Source organism: Symphodus melops (genome assembly GCF_947650265.1).
Source record: "Symphodus melops genome assembly, chromosome: 2".
NCBI lineage: Eukaryota > Metazoa > Chordata > Actinopteri > Labriformes > Labridae > Symphodus > Symphodus melops.
Genome location: NC_136692.1, coordinates 165,142 through 177,707, shown reverse-complemented (window position 1 = coordinate 177,707; position 12,566 = coordinate 165,142). Strand labels below are relative to the sequence as shown.

General features: G+C 51.3%; 2 protein-coding genes across 4 annotated transcripts in view; one reads left to right on the top strand and one right to left on the bottom strand.

Annotated features, from left to right (window-relative positions):
• The window catches only part of rcor3 (REST corepressor 3), a 9,976-nt gene extending 9,063 nt beyond the window's left edge, over positions 1–913 (bottom strand). Inside the window, 3 exon segments of the mRNA XM_079337587.1 lie at positions 3–33; positions 367–423; positions 505–913. Coding sequence (XP_079193713.1) covers positions 3–33; positions 367–423; positions 505–628 — 212 coding nt within the window. The 5' untranslated portion in view covers positions 629–913.
• Positions 914–3,038: 2,125 nt separating this feature from the next.
• The window catches only part of kcnh1b (potassium voltage-gated channel, subfamily H (eag-related), member 1b), a 36,815-nt gene continuing 27,287 nt past the window's right edge, over positions 3,039–12,566 (top strand). The window contains exons 1-5 of one of the 3 annotated variants that reach the window (XM_079336982.1): positions 3,039–3,385; positions 4,374–4,604; positions 6,619–6,747; positions 7,032–7,150; positions 10,898–11,290. In XM_079336982.1, coding sequence (XP_079193108.1) covers positions 3,313–3,385; positions 4,374–4,604; positions 6,619–6,747; positions 7,032–7,150; positions 10,898–11,290 — 945 coding nt within the window. In that variant the 5' untranslated portion in view covers positions 3,039–3,312. The remainder of the gene's footprint in view (positions 3,386–4,373; positions 4,605–6,618; positions 6,748–7,031; positions 7,151–10,897; positions 11,291–12,566) is intronic. The other 2 variants (XR_013778579.1, XR_013778580.1) reach the window with 2 other exon arrangements.

The following is a 12,566-nucleotide window of genomic DNA, read 5'->3' as shown; positions in this document are numbered from 1 at the left end:
TCCCCCCGCCGCCATCTCTGTCCGAGTGTTTACCTGGAGAGACACATCAGCTGTGACCTCTGACCTCTGACCTCTGGAGTCACAGTGATTACAGGTTATATTCATGAATCATGTCCACAATAATAAACACAGCTCCTCTTCTTCTTCGTGGTTTATCATAACGGTAGGTCGGACCGGGTCCGGTACTCTGCGGGTCGGACCGGGTCCGGTACTCTGCGGGACGGACCGGGTCCGGTACTCTGCGGGTATCACCCCGGTCACAGCTCAGTATAGCCTCGGTCAGTCTCCGCCTGCAGAGAGAGGAGGACCGAGCTGTGACCGAGGCTACCACCGCCCGTGTCTCTGCCTCACACAGCGGAACCTTACCGGGCTCGAACTCCGGGATGATGGCCTGATAATCGGCTCCGACCCGCATGCCCACATCTGGAAGACAGGAGAAAAAAGCTCGTGACCGAGGCTCGTTAAAAAGCTCCGAAGCGGCGGGGTGTTCGAGGCTCTCCTCACCGTGCTCGTCGTCGCTGCCGCTCTCCTCTGAGAAGTGTCCGTTCGAGGCGGTGGACGGACTCTTGGTTCCGTTGGAGCGACCCTTCCCCAAATACTCCGAACCTTTATCCATCATCCCCGGCATCTCCGCGCTCTTTAGCCGAGTCTGGGCCGCTGTGTCGGGCTGGAAATATCAGCAGGAGCTGGTCTGTTTGCAGCTGCACTTCCTCAGACCTCCGCAGGCGTCGCTGCAGCGCTCCTCTCGCCGATCCCTGCGCGATAAAAGCTGCGCACGCAGCCTTCAACACGTCACAGGAAACCACCGCAAAAGTACTTTTAAGTGTTGATGAATTTAAACATCTGAAATCTTCGCTGAGGAGATTCCTCCTCCCTCACTGCCGGGACTAACCAGCGCGGCGGAGGGATTCTTACGCAACGTTCGCCTGACAGCCTGCAGCTGCAGCACTCCGCCTGCCGATCCCTCCGCCGACACAAACTCCTCCAGAAATTAAAGTCAGCTTGATGTAAAACTACAATATGACGTCATTAAATGTAGATAAGAATAAGTACTGATTTTAAACGTCACAAATAACCCAGAATACCGGAAATGATTCCGCCGGTTGTTTCTGTTTGTGTATTCCTGCACTGACCCTCCTCCACCAGCAGAGGGAGACACAGCGCCGTGCAGGGAGCTTTAATTAACCCTTTCCATCCTGTTCATGTTCAATCCGGCCTTCACAATAAGAGTCACTACAGATCTAGTTCAGTAAAATTATTATTTATAAATATATTATGTAAATATGAATTTAATGATTTATCTTTACTCATGTTTTAGGAAGCAGTGACAGTAATTTTAGGTTTGACTGAAAAACACTTATCACTTCCTGTTTCACCTTCAAAATAAATCTGACAATAAAGAAACGAGATGTGTTGTTATAAAGTTGAAGAAATGAGACCGACGCTTTCTCCTACAGAAGTTTGAAGTTTTTATTATGTCACAGACGTTTACACATCGAGTCCACGAGAGCTGCCGGGCGCCATTCGAGACTCCACTTGTTCCTGCGCTGACCAGTCCAGAAACCTCGCCAGACTGCGGCCGTCACTCACAGACCTGATGAAGATGATTCTTGAGTCCAGGGTTCCTAACAAACCCCGCCCCCAGCTCCAGAACTTAGCATCTCTAGATCCTGGTGTCTCATCAGACCCCGCCCTCACTCACCTCTGACGGCTCCTGCTCCGGTCCTGCATCACAAAGTCCTCCTCCTCGCCAAACATCTCAGAACAAGATTTAGCCCCCCCCCCCGGTACCTTTCTGACCTCCTCCCCCCTACAAGATGACCCACAGTCCTGATCCTGGGATGCTGGTCTGCCCACCATTCCCCAAACCAACAGTGGGACAGACCATAATAATCACACTTCTCTGTCATCCATTAACCTGTTACCATAGAAACCGATGTGGATCAGACCAGATGAATGTGGACGGACAGATCAGATCTGGTCCCTTGTGGTCTGTGATGTGGACAGTCTGAACCAAGCCTCAGAGACAGGAAGTCGTTTAAAGCACCTTAAACTCCGCCCTCATCACGTCTTTGTACCTTCAATACTGCGTTGCCTGGGACGGCGTAATGTTGGCGTCCCAGTCTATCACATTAAAGCACGTGACAGCAGGAGCTCCACATACACACACAGGAAGACACACACACACACACACACACACACAGCGCTGACTCAGCTGATCGCCCCCCTCATTACGCCTCCTCCACTTTCAGACTGAAGCACACACATCACAGGTGGAAATATGGCGGCTTGAGATGGCGTTAGTTTTGGATGTTGCCCCCCCCCCCCCCCCCCCCCCCCGTATCTTTGTGGACTGTAGCAAAATACAGGTGAGACTCAGGTAGACTCATGTTTCTTATTAATCCAGATGAGACTTCCTCTCTCTCTCTCCCATCCTTTATCTCTCTCCCTCTCTCATCCTCTCTCTCTCTCCCATCCTTTATCTCTCTCCCTCTCTCATCCTCTCTCTCTCTCCCTCTCTCTACCATCCTCTCTCCCTCTCTCTCTCTCCCATCCTTTATCTCTCTCTCTCTCCCTCTCTCTACCATCCTCTCTCCCTCTCTCTACCATCCTCTCTCCCTCTCTCTACCATCCTCTCTCCCTCTCTCTACCATCCTCTCTCCCTCTCTCTACCATCCTCTCTCCCTCTCTCTCTCTCCCATCCTTTATCTCTCTCTCTCTCCCTCTCTCATCCTCTCTCTCTCTCCCATCCTTTATCTCTCTCCCTCTCTCCCTCTCTCATCCTCTCTCCATCTCTCTCTCTCCCATCCTTTATCTCTCTCCCTCTCTCATCCTCTCTCTCTCTCCCTCTCTCTACCATCCTCTCTCCCTCTCTCTCTCTCCCATCCTTTATCTCTCTCTCTCTCCCTCTCTCTCCCTCTCTCTACCATCCTTTATCTCTCTCTCTCTCTCTCTACCATCCTTTATCTCTCTCTCTCTCTCTCTCTCCCTCTCTCTCCCATCCTTTATCTCTCTCTCTCTCTCCCTCTCTCTCTCCCTCTCTCTCTCTCTCCCTCTCTCTCTCGCTCTCTCTCTCTCCCTCTCTCTCTCTCTCTCCTCCCCCTCACCTCTCTGTGGCTCCTCTCGAAGCTCGTGCTGCAACCATCTGCGAATAACGATCCTGCCGAGAGAGCGCGTGAGGGATAGAGAGAGAGCGCGTGAGGAGTAGAGAGAGAGAGAGAGCTCTGTCTCCACAAACGGAGGGCTCGTGCAGCATCAGAGATGTGAGCGGCGGGAAACAGGCTCTGCCTCGCGCTGCAGGAGGACGGTAGGATGGCGGGAGGACGGCGGGGTCTCGTGGCCCCTCAGAACACTTTCCTGGAGAACGTCGTCCGCCGGTCCAATGGTAGGTTCCGGTTCTTTCCGGGTCACACACCTGACTCTCCACGGTGACATCCCGTGGATCGTCTTGAGCTCCTCTGTGATTGGCTCCTTTTATTTCAGACAACCTGCACGTGCCCAAATCTTTAGCTTCGCTGTGACATTATGAGGCTAACATCACCTTGCTAGTTACCTCATCGATAACAGGTATTAGTTTCAGCCGTTTAGTGACGTCACGTGTGTCCAAACAAACGACACAAATGTTTATTTTATAAAAACCCAGCAGCTCTCCTTTACCTGTTAAACAGACCTCAGGTGTCCTTTACCTGTTAAACAGACCTCAGGTGTCCTTTACCTGTTAAACAGACCTCAGGTGTTTTTACCTGTTAAACAGACCTCAGGTGTTTTTACCTGTTAAACAGACCTCAGGTGTCCTTTACCTGTTAAACAGACCTCAGGTGTTTTTACCTGTTAAACAGACCTCAGGTGTTTTTACCTGTTAAACAGACCTCAGGTGTTTTTACCTGTTAAACAGACCTCAGGTGTCCTTTACCCGTTAAACAGACCTCAGGTGTTTTTACCTGTTAAACAGACCTCAGGTGTTTTTACCTGTTAAACAGACCTCAGGTGTTTTTTACCTGTTAAACAGACCTCAGGTGTTTTTACCTGTTAAACAGACCTCAGGTGTTTTTTACCTGTTAAACAGACCTCAGGTGTTTTTACCTGTTAAACAGACCTCAGGTGTTTTTTACCTGTTAAACAGACCTCAGGTGTTCTTTACCTGTCAAACAGATCTTGCAAGCCATGGTGGCGCCGGAGGAGAGGTCAGGGGTCAGAGGCATCATTAGTTCATCATGTGCAGCCATTGTTGTCTAAAACATGGCGTGTGGAGCTGACTGAAGGTTAAAGTAGCGAGAAGTGATTTAAATAAATAGTTTGTGACGGTAATGTTCCTCGTGGCGTGTTCAGCATCAACCCCCTGACCTCTGACCCTCTCTCGTTTCTGTGTTCAGACACAAACTTTGTTCTGGGGAACGCTCAGATCGTGGACTGGCCCATCGTCTACAGCAATGACGGATTCTGCAAGCTGTCGGGTTACCATCGAGCCGAGGTCATGCAGAAGAGCAGCACCTGCAGCTTCATGTACGGCGAGCTGACCGACAAAGAGATGACGGAGAAGGTCCGACTGACCTTCGAGAACTACGAGGTCAACTCTTTTGAGATCCTGATGTACAAGAAGAACCGTGAGTACCGCACGCCAAACTGTAACGCTCCTGCAGGTCGACACGTTGAAGCGCCAAACTGTAACGTTCCTACAGGTCGACACGTTGAAGCGCCAAACTGTAACGCTCCTACAGGTCGACACGTTGAAGCGCCAAACTGTAACGCTCCTACAGGTCGACACGTTGAGGCGCCAAACTGTAACGCTCCTACAGGTCGACACGTTGAGGCGCCAAACTGTAACGCTCCTACAGGTCGACACGTTGAGGCGCCAAACTGTAACGCTCCTGCAGGTCGACACGTTGAAGCGCCAAACTGTAACGCTCCTACAGGTCGACACGTTGAGGCGCCAAACTGTAACGCTCCTGCAGGTCGACACGTTGAAGCGCCAAACTGTAACGCTCCTACAGGTCGACACGTTGAGGCGTCAAACTGTAACGCTCCTACAGGTCGACACGTTGAGGCGCCAAACTGTAACGCTCCTACAGGTCGACACGTTGAAGCGCCAAACTGTAACGCTCCTGCAGGTCGACACGTTGAGGCGTCAAACTGTAACGCTCCTGCAGGTCGACACGTTGAGGCGTCAAACTGTAACGCTCCTACAGGTCGACACGTTGAGGCGCCAAACTGTAACGCTCCTACAGGTCGACACGTTGAGGCGCCAAACTGTAACGCTCCTACAGGTCGACACGTTGAGGCGCCAAACTGTAACGCTCCTGCAGGTCGACACGTTGAGGCGTCAAACTGTAACGCTCCTACAGGTCGACACGTTGAAGCGCCAAACTGTAACGCTCCTACAGGTCGACACGTTGAGGCGCCAAACTGTAACGCTCCTACAGGTCGACACGTTGAGGCGCCAAACTGTAACGCTCCTACAGGTCGACACGTTGAAGCGCCAAACTGTAACGCTCCTACAGGTCGACACGTTGAGGCGCCAAACTGTAACGCTCCTACAGGTCGACACGTTGAGGCGCCAAACTGTAACGCTCCTACAGGTCGACACGTTGAGGCGCCAAACTGTAACGCTCCTACAGGTCGACACGTTGAAGCGCCAAACTGTAACGCTCCTACAGGTCGACACGTTGAAGCGCCAAACTGTAACGCTCCTACAGGTCGACACGTTGAAGCGCCAAACTGTAACGCTCCTACAGGTCGACACGTTGAGGCGCCAAACTGTCTCGATGAGCCATCGTACCAACGCACATCTGATCCGAGAGCACAGGAAACGTGATGTCCTTACCGTGAGGTCCTTATCATGATGTCCTTACCGTGATGTCCTTAACGTGATGTCCTTACCGTGAGGTCCTTACCGTGATGTCCTTAACGTGATGTCCTTAACGTGAGGTCCTTACCGTGAGGTCCTTACCGTGATGTCCTTACCGTGATGTCCTTACCGTGAGGTCCTTACCGTGATGTCCTTACCGTGAGGTCCTTACATGATGTCCTTACCGTGAGGTCCTTACATGATGTCCTTACCGTGATGTCCTTACCGTGACGTCCTTACCGTGATGTCCTTACCGTGACGTCCTTACCGTGAGGTCCTTACATGATGTCCTTCCCGTGATGTCCTTACCGTGACGTCCTTACATGATGTCCTTTCCGTGACGTCCTTACCGTGACGTCCTTACCGTGATGTCCTTACCGTGACGTCCTTACCGTGAGGTCCTTACTGTGACGTCCTTACCGTGATGTCCTTACCGTGATGTCCTTACCGTGACGTCCTTACCGTGACGTCCTTACTGTGACGTCCTTACTGTGACGTCCTTACCGTGATGTCCTTACTGTGACGTCCTTACCGTGATGTCCTTACCGTGATGTCCTTACCGTGATGTCCTTACCGTGACGTCCTTACCATGACGTCCTTACCGTGACGTCCTTACTGTGACGTCCTTACCATGATGTCCTTACCGTGACGTCCTTACTGTGACGTCCTTACTGTGACGTCCTTACCGTGACGTCCTTACCGTGATGTCCTTGCCGTGACGTGATGGATGACGTGCGAGCTCTGTTGATGGTCACGTCTTCTCTCCGTTTCAGGGATGCCGGTTTGGTTTTTCGTGAAGATCGCTCCGATCAGGAACGAGCAGGATAAAGTCGTCCTGTTTCTCTGCACCTTCAGTGACATCACTGCCTTCAAGCAGCCAATCGAGGATGACTCTGTCAAAGGTGTGTGTGGCCTGATGAACGTGTGCGTCTCTCTGGTTTTTGGTCCTCAGTCTTGGGACTCGTCTCTCTCTCAGGTTTTTGGTCCTCAGTCTTGGGACTCGTCTCTCTCTCTCAGGTTTTTGGTCCTCAGTCTTGGGACTCGTCTCTCTCTCTCAGGTTTTTGGTCCTCAGACTTGTGACTCGTCTCTCTCTCAGGTTTTTGGTCCTCAGACTTGTGACTCGTCTCTCTCTGTCTGGTTTTTGGTCCTCAGTCTTGTGACTCTGTCTCTCTCTCTGGTCCCCAGGTTGGGGTAAATTTGCCCGTCTGACTCGAGCGTTGACGAGCAGTCGAGGAGTTCTTCAGCAGCTTGCTCCGGCTGTGCAGAAAGGAGAAAACATCCACAAACACTCCCGACTCGCAGAGGTAAGAATTCTGATTTCAAATGGGTATCTAAGTGATGTTGTGGCCATGTGGTTTGGCTGGGTCCCTATAGGAGTGGTCCTAGGTCTGGGTCCGAACTCGGACTCCATTCTAGCATTTTCCCCCAGTCTCTTTCTCCCTGAATTTTGTTTCTGCCCTTAGTCCCGCCTCTCAGAGGTCCCAAAACAAACCTTTAGATTTATAACTTAGTCACTTTCCCTGAGTTGTTACATTGTACACAAGCTGTGACCCTGATCCAGAGCCTGACCTTGGACCTCACCAGATCTAATAGCCTGGTATGACCCTGGACCGCACCAGATCTCAGAGACTGATGTGACCTTGGACCTCACTAGATCTCAGAGCCGGTTGTGACCCTGGACCTCACCAGATCGAATAGCCTGATGTGACCTTGGACCTCACCAGATCTCAGAGCTCGATGTGACCCTGGACCTCACCAGATCTCAGAGCCTGATGTGACCCTGGACCTCACCAGATCTCAGAGCCTGATGTGACCCTGGACCTCACCAGATCTAATAGCCCGATGTGACCCTGGACCTCACCAGATCTAATAGTCTGATGTGACCCTGGACCTCACCAGATCTCAGAGCCCGATGTGACTCTGGACCTCACCAGATCTCAGAGCCTGATGTGACCCTGGACCTCACCAGATCTCAGAGCCCGATGTGACCCTGGACCTCACCAGATCTAATAGTCTGATGTGACCCTGGACCTCACCAGATCTCAGAGCCCGATGTGACTCTGGACCTCACCAGATCTCAGAGCCCGATGTGACCCTGGACCTCACCAGATCTTAGAGCCCGATGTGACCATGGACCTCACCAGATCTCAGCCCGATGTGACCCTGGACCTCACCAGATCTTAGAGCCCGATGTGACCCTGGACCTCACCAGATCTTAGAGCCCGATGTGACCCTGGACCTCACCAGATCTAATAGCCTGACGTGACCCTGGACCTCACCAGATCTTGCCTGACATGATCTGATCTGTGTGTTTGTCAGTGTGAGCTCATGTGGGCGGGGCATCCTTTGGTGTATGACTTGTTGAAATAAATGTAATAAACATTGGTGTTTATTTTGAGGGCTTTTTGTGCCTTTGTTTAGAGATGGGACAGTTGAAAGGGTCAAAGGGGCGGGGCATCACATGAAAGGTTAACGATGTGACAGCTCTGGGGTCAGAACATGTCAGGATGTTTCTATAAGAGAGAGAGCAGGAGGTCCTTCCAGGTGTCCATTAGGAACCATGATGTTTAATAGATCTGTTAATGGTGTTTGCACACTCACTGTGATAGAAGTGAACGACCTCCTGACAGATGGGGAAAGCACTTCCTGTTTCCTGAAGCCATTCTGCTGCTGTCAGAGATGACCTGTAGAGAGTGAAATGAAGTGATCAGACCAGATTCTGGTCCTGGTTTCCAGGCCTGCTGACCTGGGCTGGATTTGTTTCTGTGTAATAGTTTGAGTTCAGGAGACGTGGCTGAGTGCTCCTATTCTTCATTCCCAGTTTTTCACGGTTATTTGAAAGTGCTGACAGCTGGATTTACAGATCCAGTGCTGCAGCTGGAGAACACCTGCACTGTGTTTGCTGATGAGTGTAAACACAGCGAGGCAGAAACAGCCTGTGAGTCTGACCCAGGAATCATCATCCACCTTCAGTCTCCATGAAACACAAAGCACTTGTTCCTGTCTGAAATATTCTGTGATGGCAGGAAGCTCGTGGTGATTTAGCATCAAAACGTCAGTTAATTCACCTCGAAGGCTTTGCCGTGTTTTTCTGTTCCCGCTCGCAGTAAGAGGGCGGGACATACTTTACATCCTGCACAGAATGAAAACAGAGTGACACAAGCTCTACGCTCTGTTAGGCTCGCTGCGGACATCACAGCCAAGCTTTTATCTGCCGGAGGTACGAGTGAAGTCAGCAGCCACGGTGTTCAAAACGCCGGAGAGCCCGTGTCAGCTGAAGTGTCAGTGAAGTCAGGGCTGAACTACCTAACAGCGCACCCTGAGAGCTCGGTCACAGCCTGGACCTCCCTCCTTATGACGCTAGCGTTCACACTGGTTCTGATAATGAGTTCTGTTAGCCGGTTATGACGCTAGCGTTCACACTGGTTCTGATAATGAGTTCTGTTAGCCGGTTATGACGCTAGCGTTCACACTGGTTCTGATAATGAGTTCTGTTAGCCGGTTATGACGCTAGCGTTCACACTGGTTCTGATAATGAGTTCTGTTAGCCGGTTCTGACGCTAGCGTTCACACTGGTTCTGATAATGAGTTCTGTTAGCCGGTTATGACGCTAGCGTTCACACTGGTTCTGATAATGAGTTCTGTTAGCCGGTTCTGACGCTAGCGTTCACACTGGTTCTGATAATGAGTTCTGTTAGCCGGTTCTGACGCTAGCGTTCACGCTGGTTCTGATAATGAGTTCTGTTAGCCGGTTATGACGCTAGCGTTCACACTGGTTCTGATAATGAGTTCTGTTAGCCGGTTATGACGCTAGCGTTCACACTGGTTCTGATAATGAGTTCTGTTAGCCGGTTATGACGCTAGCGTTCACACTGGTTCTGATAATGAGTTCTGTTAGCCGGTTCTGACGCTAGCGTTCACACTGGTTCTGATAATGAGTTCTGTTAGCCGGTTCTGACGCTAGCGTTCACAGAGAAACACACACGGGACGTAGCGGTCAAATACCAAACAAATATTATTACAGTTTGACAATAATAACTCAGTTATTAAACCCACTCTCTAAAGCTAACTGCCCAGACCTGTCGCTAAGCTAACAGAGACCTGTCGCTAAGCTAACTGCCCAGACCTAGCTAAGCCTCACGTGTTGTCATGGTTACGTTTAGGTTTTATTTAGTCCCTTGTGTTTTTCCGTGTTACTGTGTTTCCTGCCTCTCTGGTTTCCCTCCTGTGTTGATTGTTTCACAGTCTCGTGTTTCTCTATGTTACCTGTAACTTTATTTCCTGTGTTTTTAGTCAGTGTTGCTTTTTACTTTGTACTTGTCCTCTAGTGTTCCTGTCTTGTGTTCTTTGTTCCTTGTCCTGATTGTCCTCACCTGTCTTATTAGTCTCACCTGCGTCTGATTACCCCTCGTCTGTTTAGTCCCTGTGTTTCTCATCGTGGTTTCGAGACGTTTTGGATTTAGTTTTTTGAGTAAGTTTGTTTTGCCTTTTGTTAATTCAATTTTAGTTTCTTCCACCATCAAGCGTGACACTTGTTACCGATTGTCCGCGGTTGATGAGAGGAAGAAGGTCCGTCGATGGAGCGGTCTTCAGCCGTCTCCGTGCAGAAGACTTGTGATGGCGGCGGGTCCCAGAGGGTGAGCAAGGCTGGGGTGTTCTCCGTTGTTAGGCTGCTGCGAGGCCTAAGGTTACCTGCGTGCCACTGAAACAAAGCGTGCTGTGAAGCAGGATCAGAGGGGTACCCACGGACGCCTGAGGTCCACGTGTGGAAAGCTGTCTTCTGTTTGTTTGTCTCACTGTAGAGTTTAATCAAAGGTTCCGGTTTACACCTCAACAGTGTTTTGAGTTGGACTACAACACAAGCTAACGTTATTCTTAGGAGAGGTAAACGGGTCTAACTCACTCTGGTCAGATCGAAGATGCAGAGCAGTGAAAATAAGAAGCAGCAGGGTCTCAGTAGACTGGACCATGACCAGAAGACCACCTGACCGTAGATCCAGAGCTTCCTGAGGTTTTAACTTCTCACATGTGTTTGTTGTTTTCTGTCTCAGGTGCTGCAGCTGGGCTCGGACATTCTGCCTCAGTACAAACAGGAAACGCCGAAGACACCGCCGCACATCATCCTGCATTACTGTCTCTTTAAGACCACGTGGGACTGGGTCATCCTTATCCTCACCTTCTACACCGCTATCATGGTCCCCTACAACGTCTCCTTCAAGACCAAGCAGAACAACGTCACCTGGCTGGTGGTGGACAGCATCGTGGATGTCATCTTCCTCGTCGACATCGTCCTCAACTTCCACACCACCTTCGTTGGCCCGGCAGGCGAGGTCATCTCCGACCCCAAGCTCATCCGCATGAACTATGTTAAGACCTGGTTCGTCATCGACCTGCTGTCCTGCCTGCCGTATGATGTCATCAACGCGTTCGAGAATGTGGATGAGGTCAATGGGCTTTCACACGTCTCTTAAACGTCCCAGTTTGGTCACCTGAGACGGTCCAGGTTGATCACCTGAGACGGTCCAGGTTGGTCACCTGAGACGGTCCAGGTTGGTCACCTGAGACGGTCCAGTTTGTTCACCTGAGACGGTCCAGTTTGGTCACCTGAGACGGTCCAGGTTGGTCACCTGAGACGGTCCAGTTTGGTCACCTGAGACGGTCCAGTATGGTCACCTGAGACGGTCCAGGTTGGTCACCTGAGACGGTCCAGTATGGTCACCTGAGACGGTCCAGTTTGGTCACCTGAGACGGTCCAGTTTGGTCACCTGAGACGGTCCAGTATGGTCACCTGAGACGGTCCAGTTTGGTCACCTGAGACGGTCCAGTATGGTCACCTGAGACGGTCCAGGTTGGTCACCTGAGACGGTCCAGTATGGTCTAGGTCTTCATGTGGACTGATGGTCGGGGATTTCAAAGGTTTCTTGTCTCTCCAGTCTGAAATTAAAAAGCAGCTGCTGCCTGAAACAAGAAACTCCTGATTCAGCAGTGTGTGTGTGTGTGTGTGTGTGTGTGTGTGTGTGTGTGTGTGTGTGTGTGTGTGTGTGTGTGTGTACTTCCCACCAGCAGCCACAGTTCACTCAGCTGAGTCATGAACTTAAACAGGATGTCGATGCTGAGAGTGAAATCAAGATGATGGAGTCGACTGTTATACATTCAGTCGATCAGTCCGTCACACCTGGGCGTGGTCACAGTCGATCAGTCCGTCACACCTGGGCGTGGTCACAGTCGATCAGTCCGTCACACCTGGGCGTGGTCACAGTCGATCAGTCCCTCACACCTGGGCGTGGTCACAGTCGATCAGTCCGTCACACCTGGGCGTGGTCACAGTCGATCAGTCCCTCACACCTGGGCGTGGTCACAGTCGATCAGTCCGTCACACCTGGGCGTGGTCACAGTCGATCAGTCCCTCACACCTGGGCGTGGTCACAGTCGATCAGTCCGTCACACCTGGGCGTGGTCACAGTCGATCAGTCCGTCACACCTGGGCGTGGTCACAGTCGATCAGTCCCTCACATCTGGGCGTGGTCACAGTCGATCAGTCCGTCACATCTGGGCGTGGTCACAGTCGATCAGTCCGTCACACCTGGGCGTGGTCACAGTCGATCAGTCCCTCACACCTGGGCGTGGTCACAGTCGATCAGTCCGTCACACCTGGGCGTGGTCACAGTCGATCAGTCCGTCACACCTGGGCGTGGTCACAGTCGATCAGTCCGTCACACC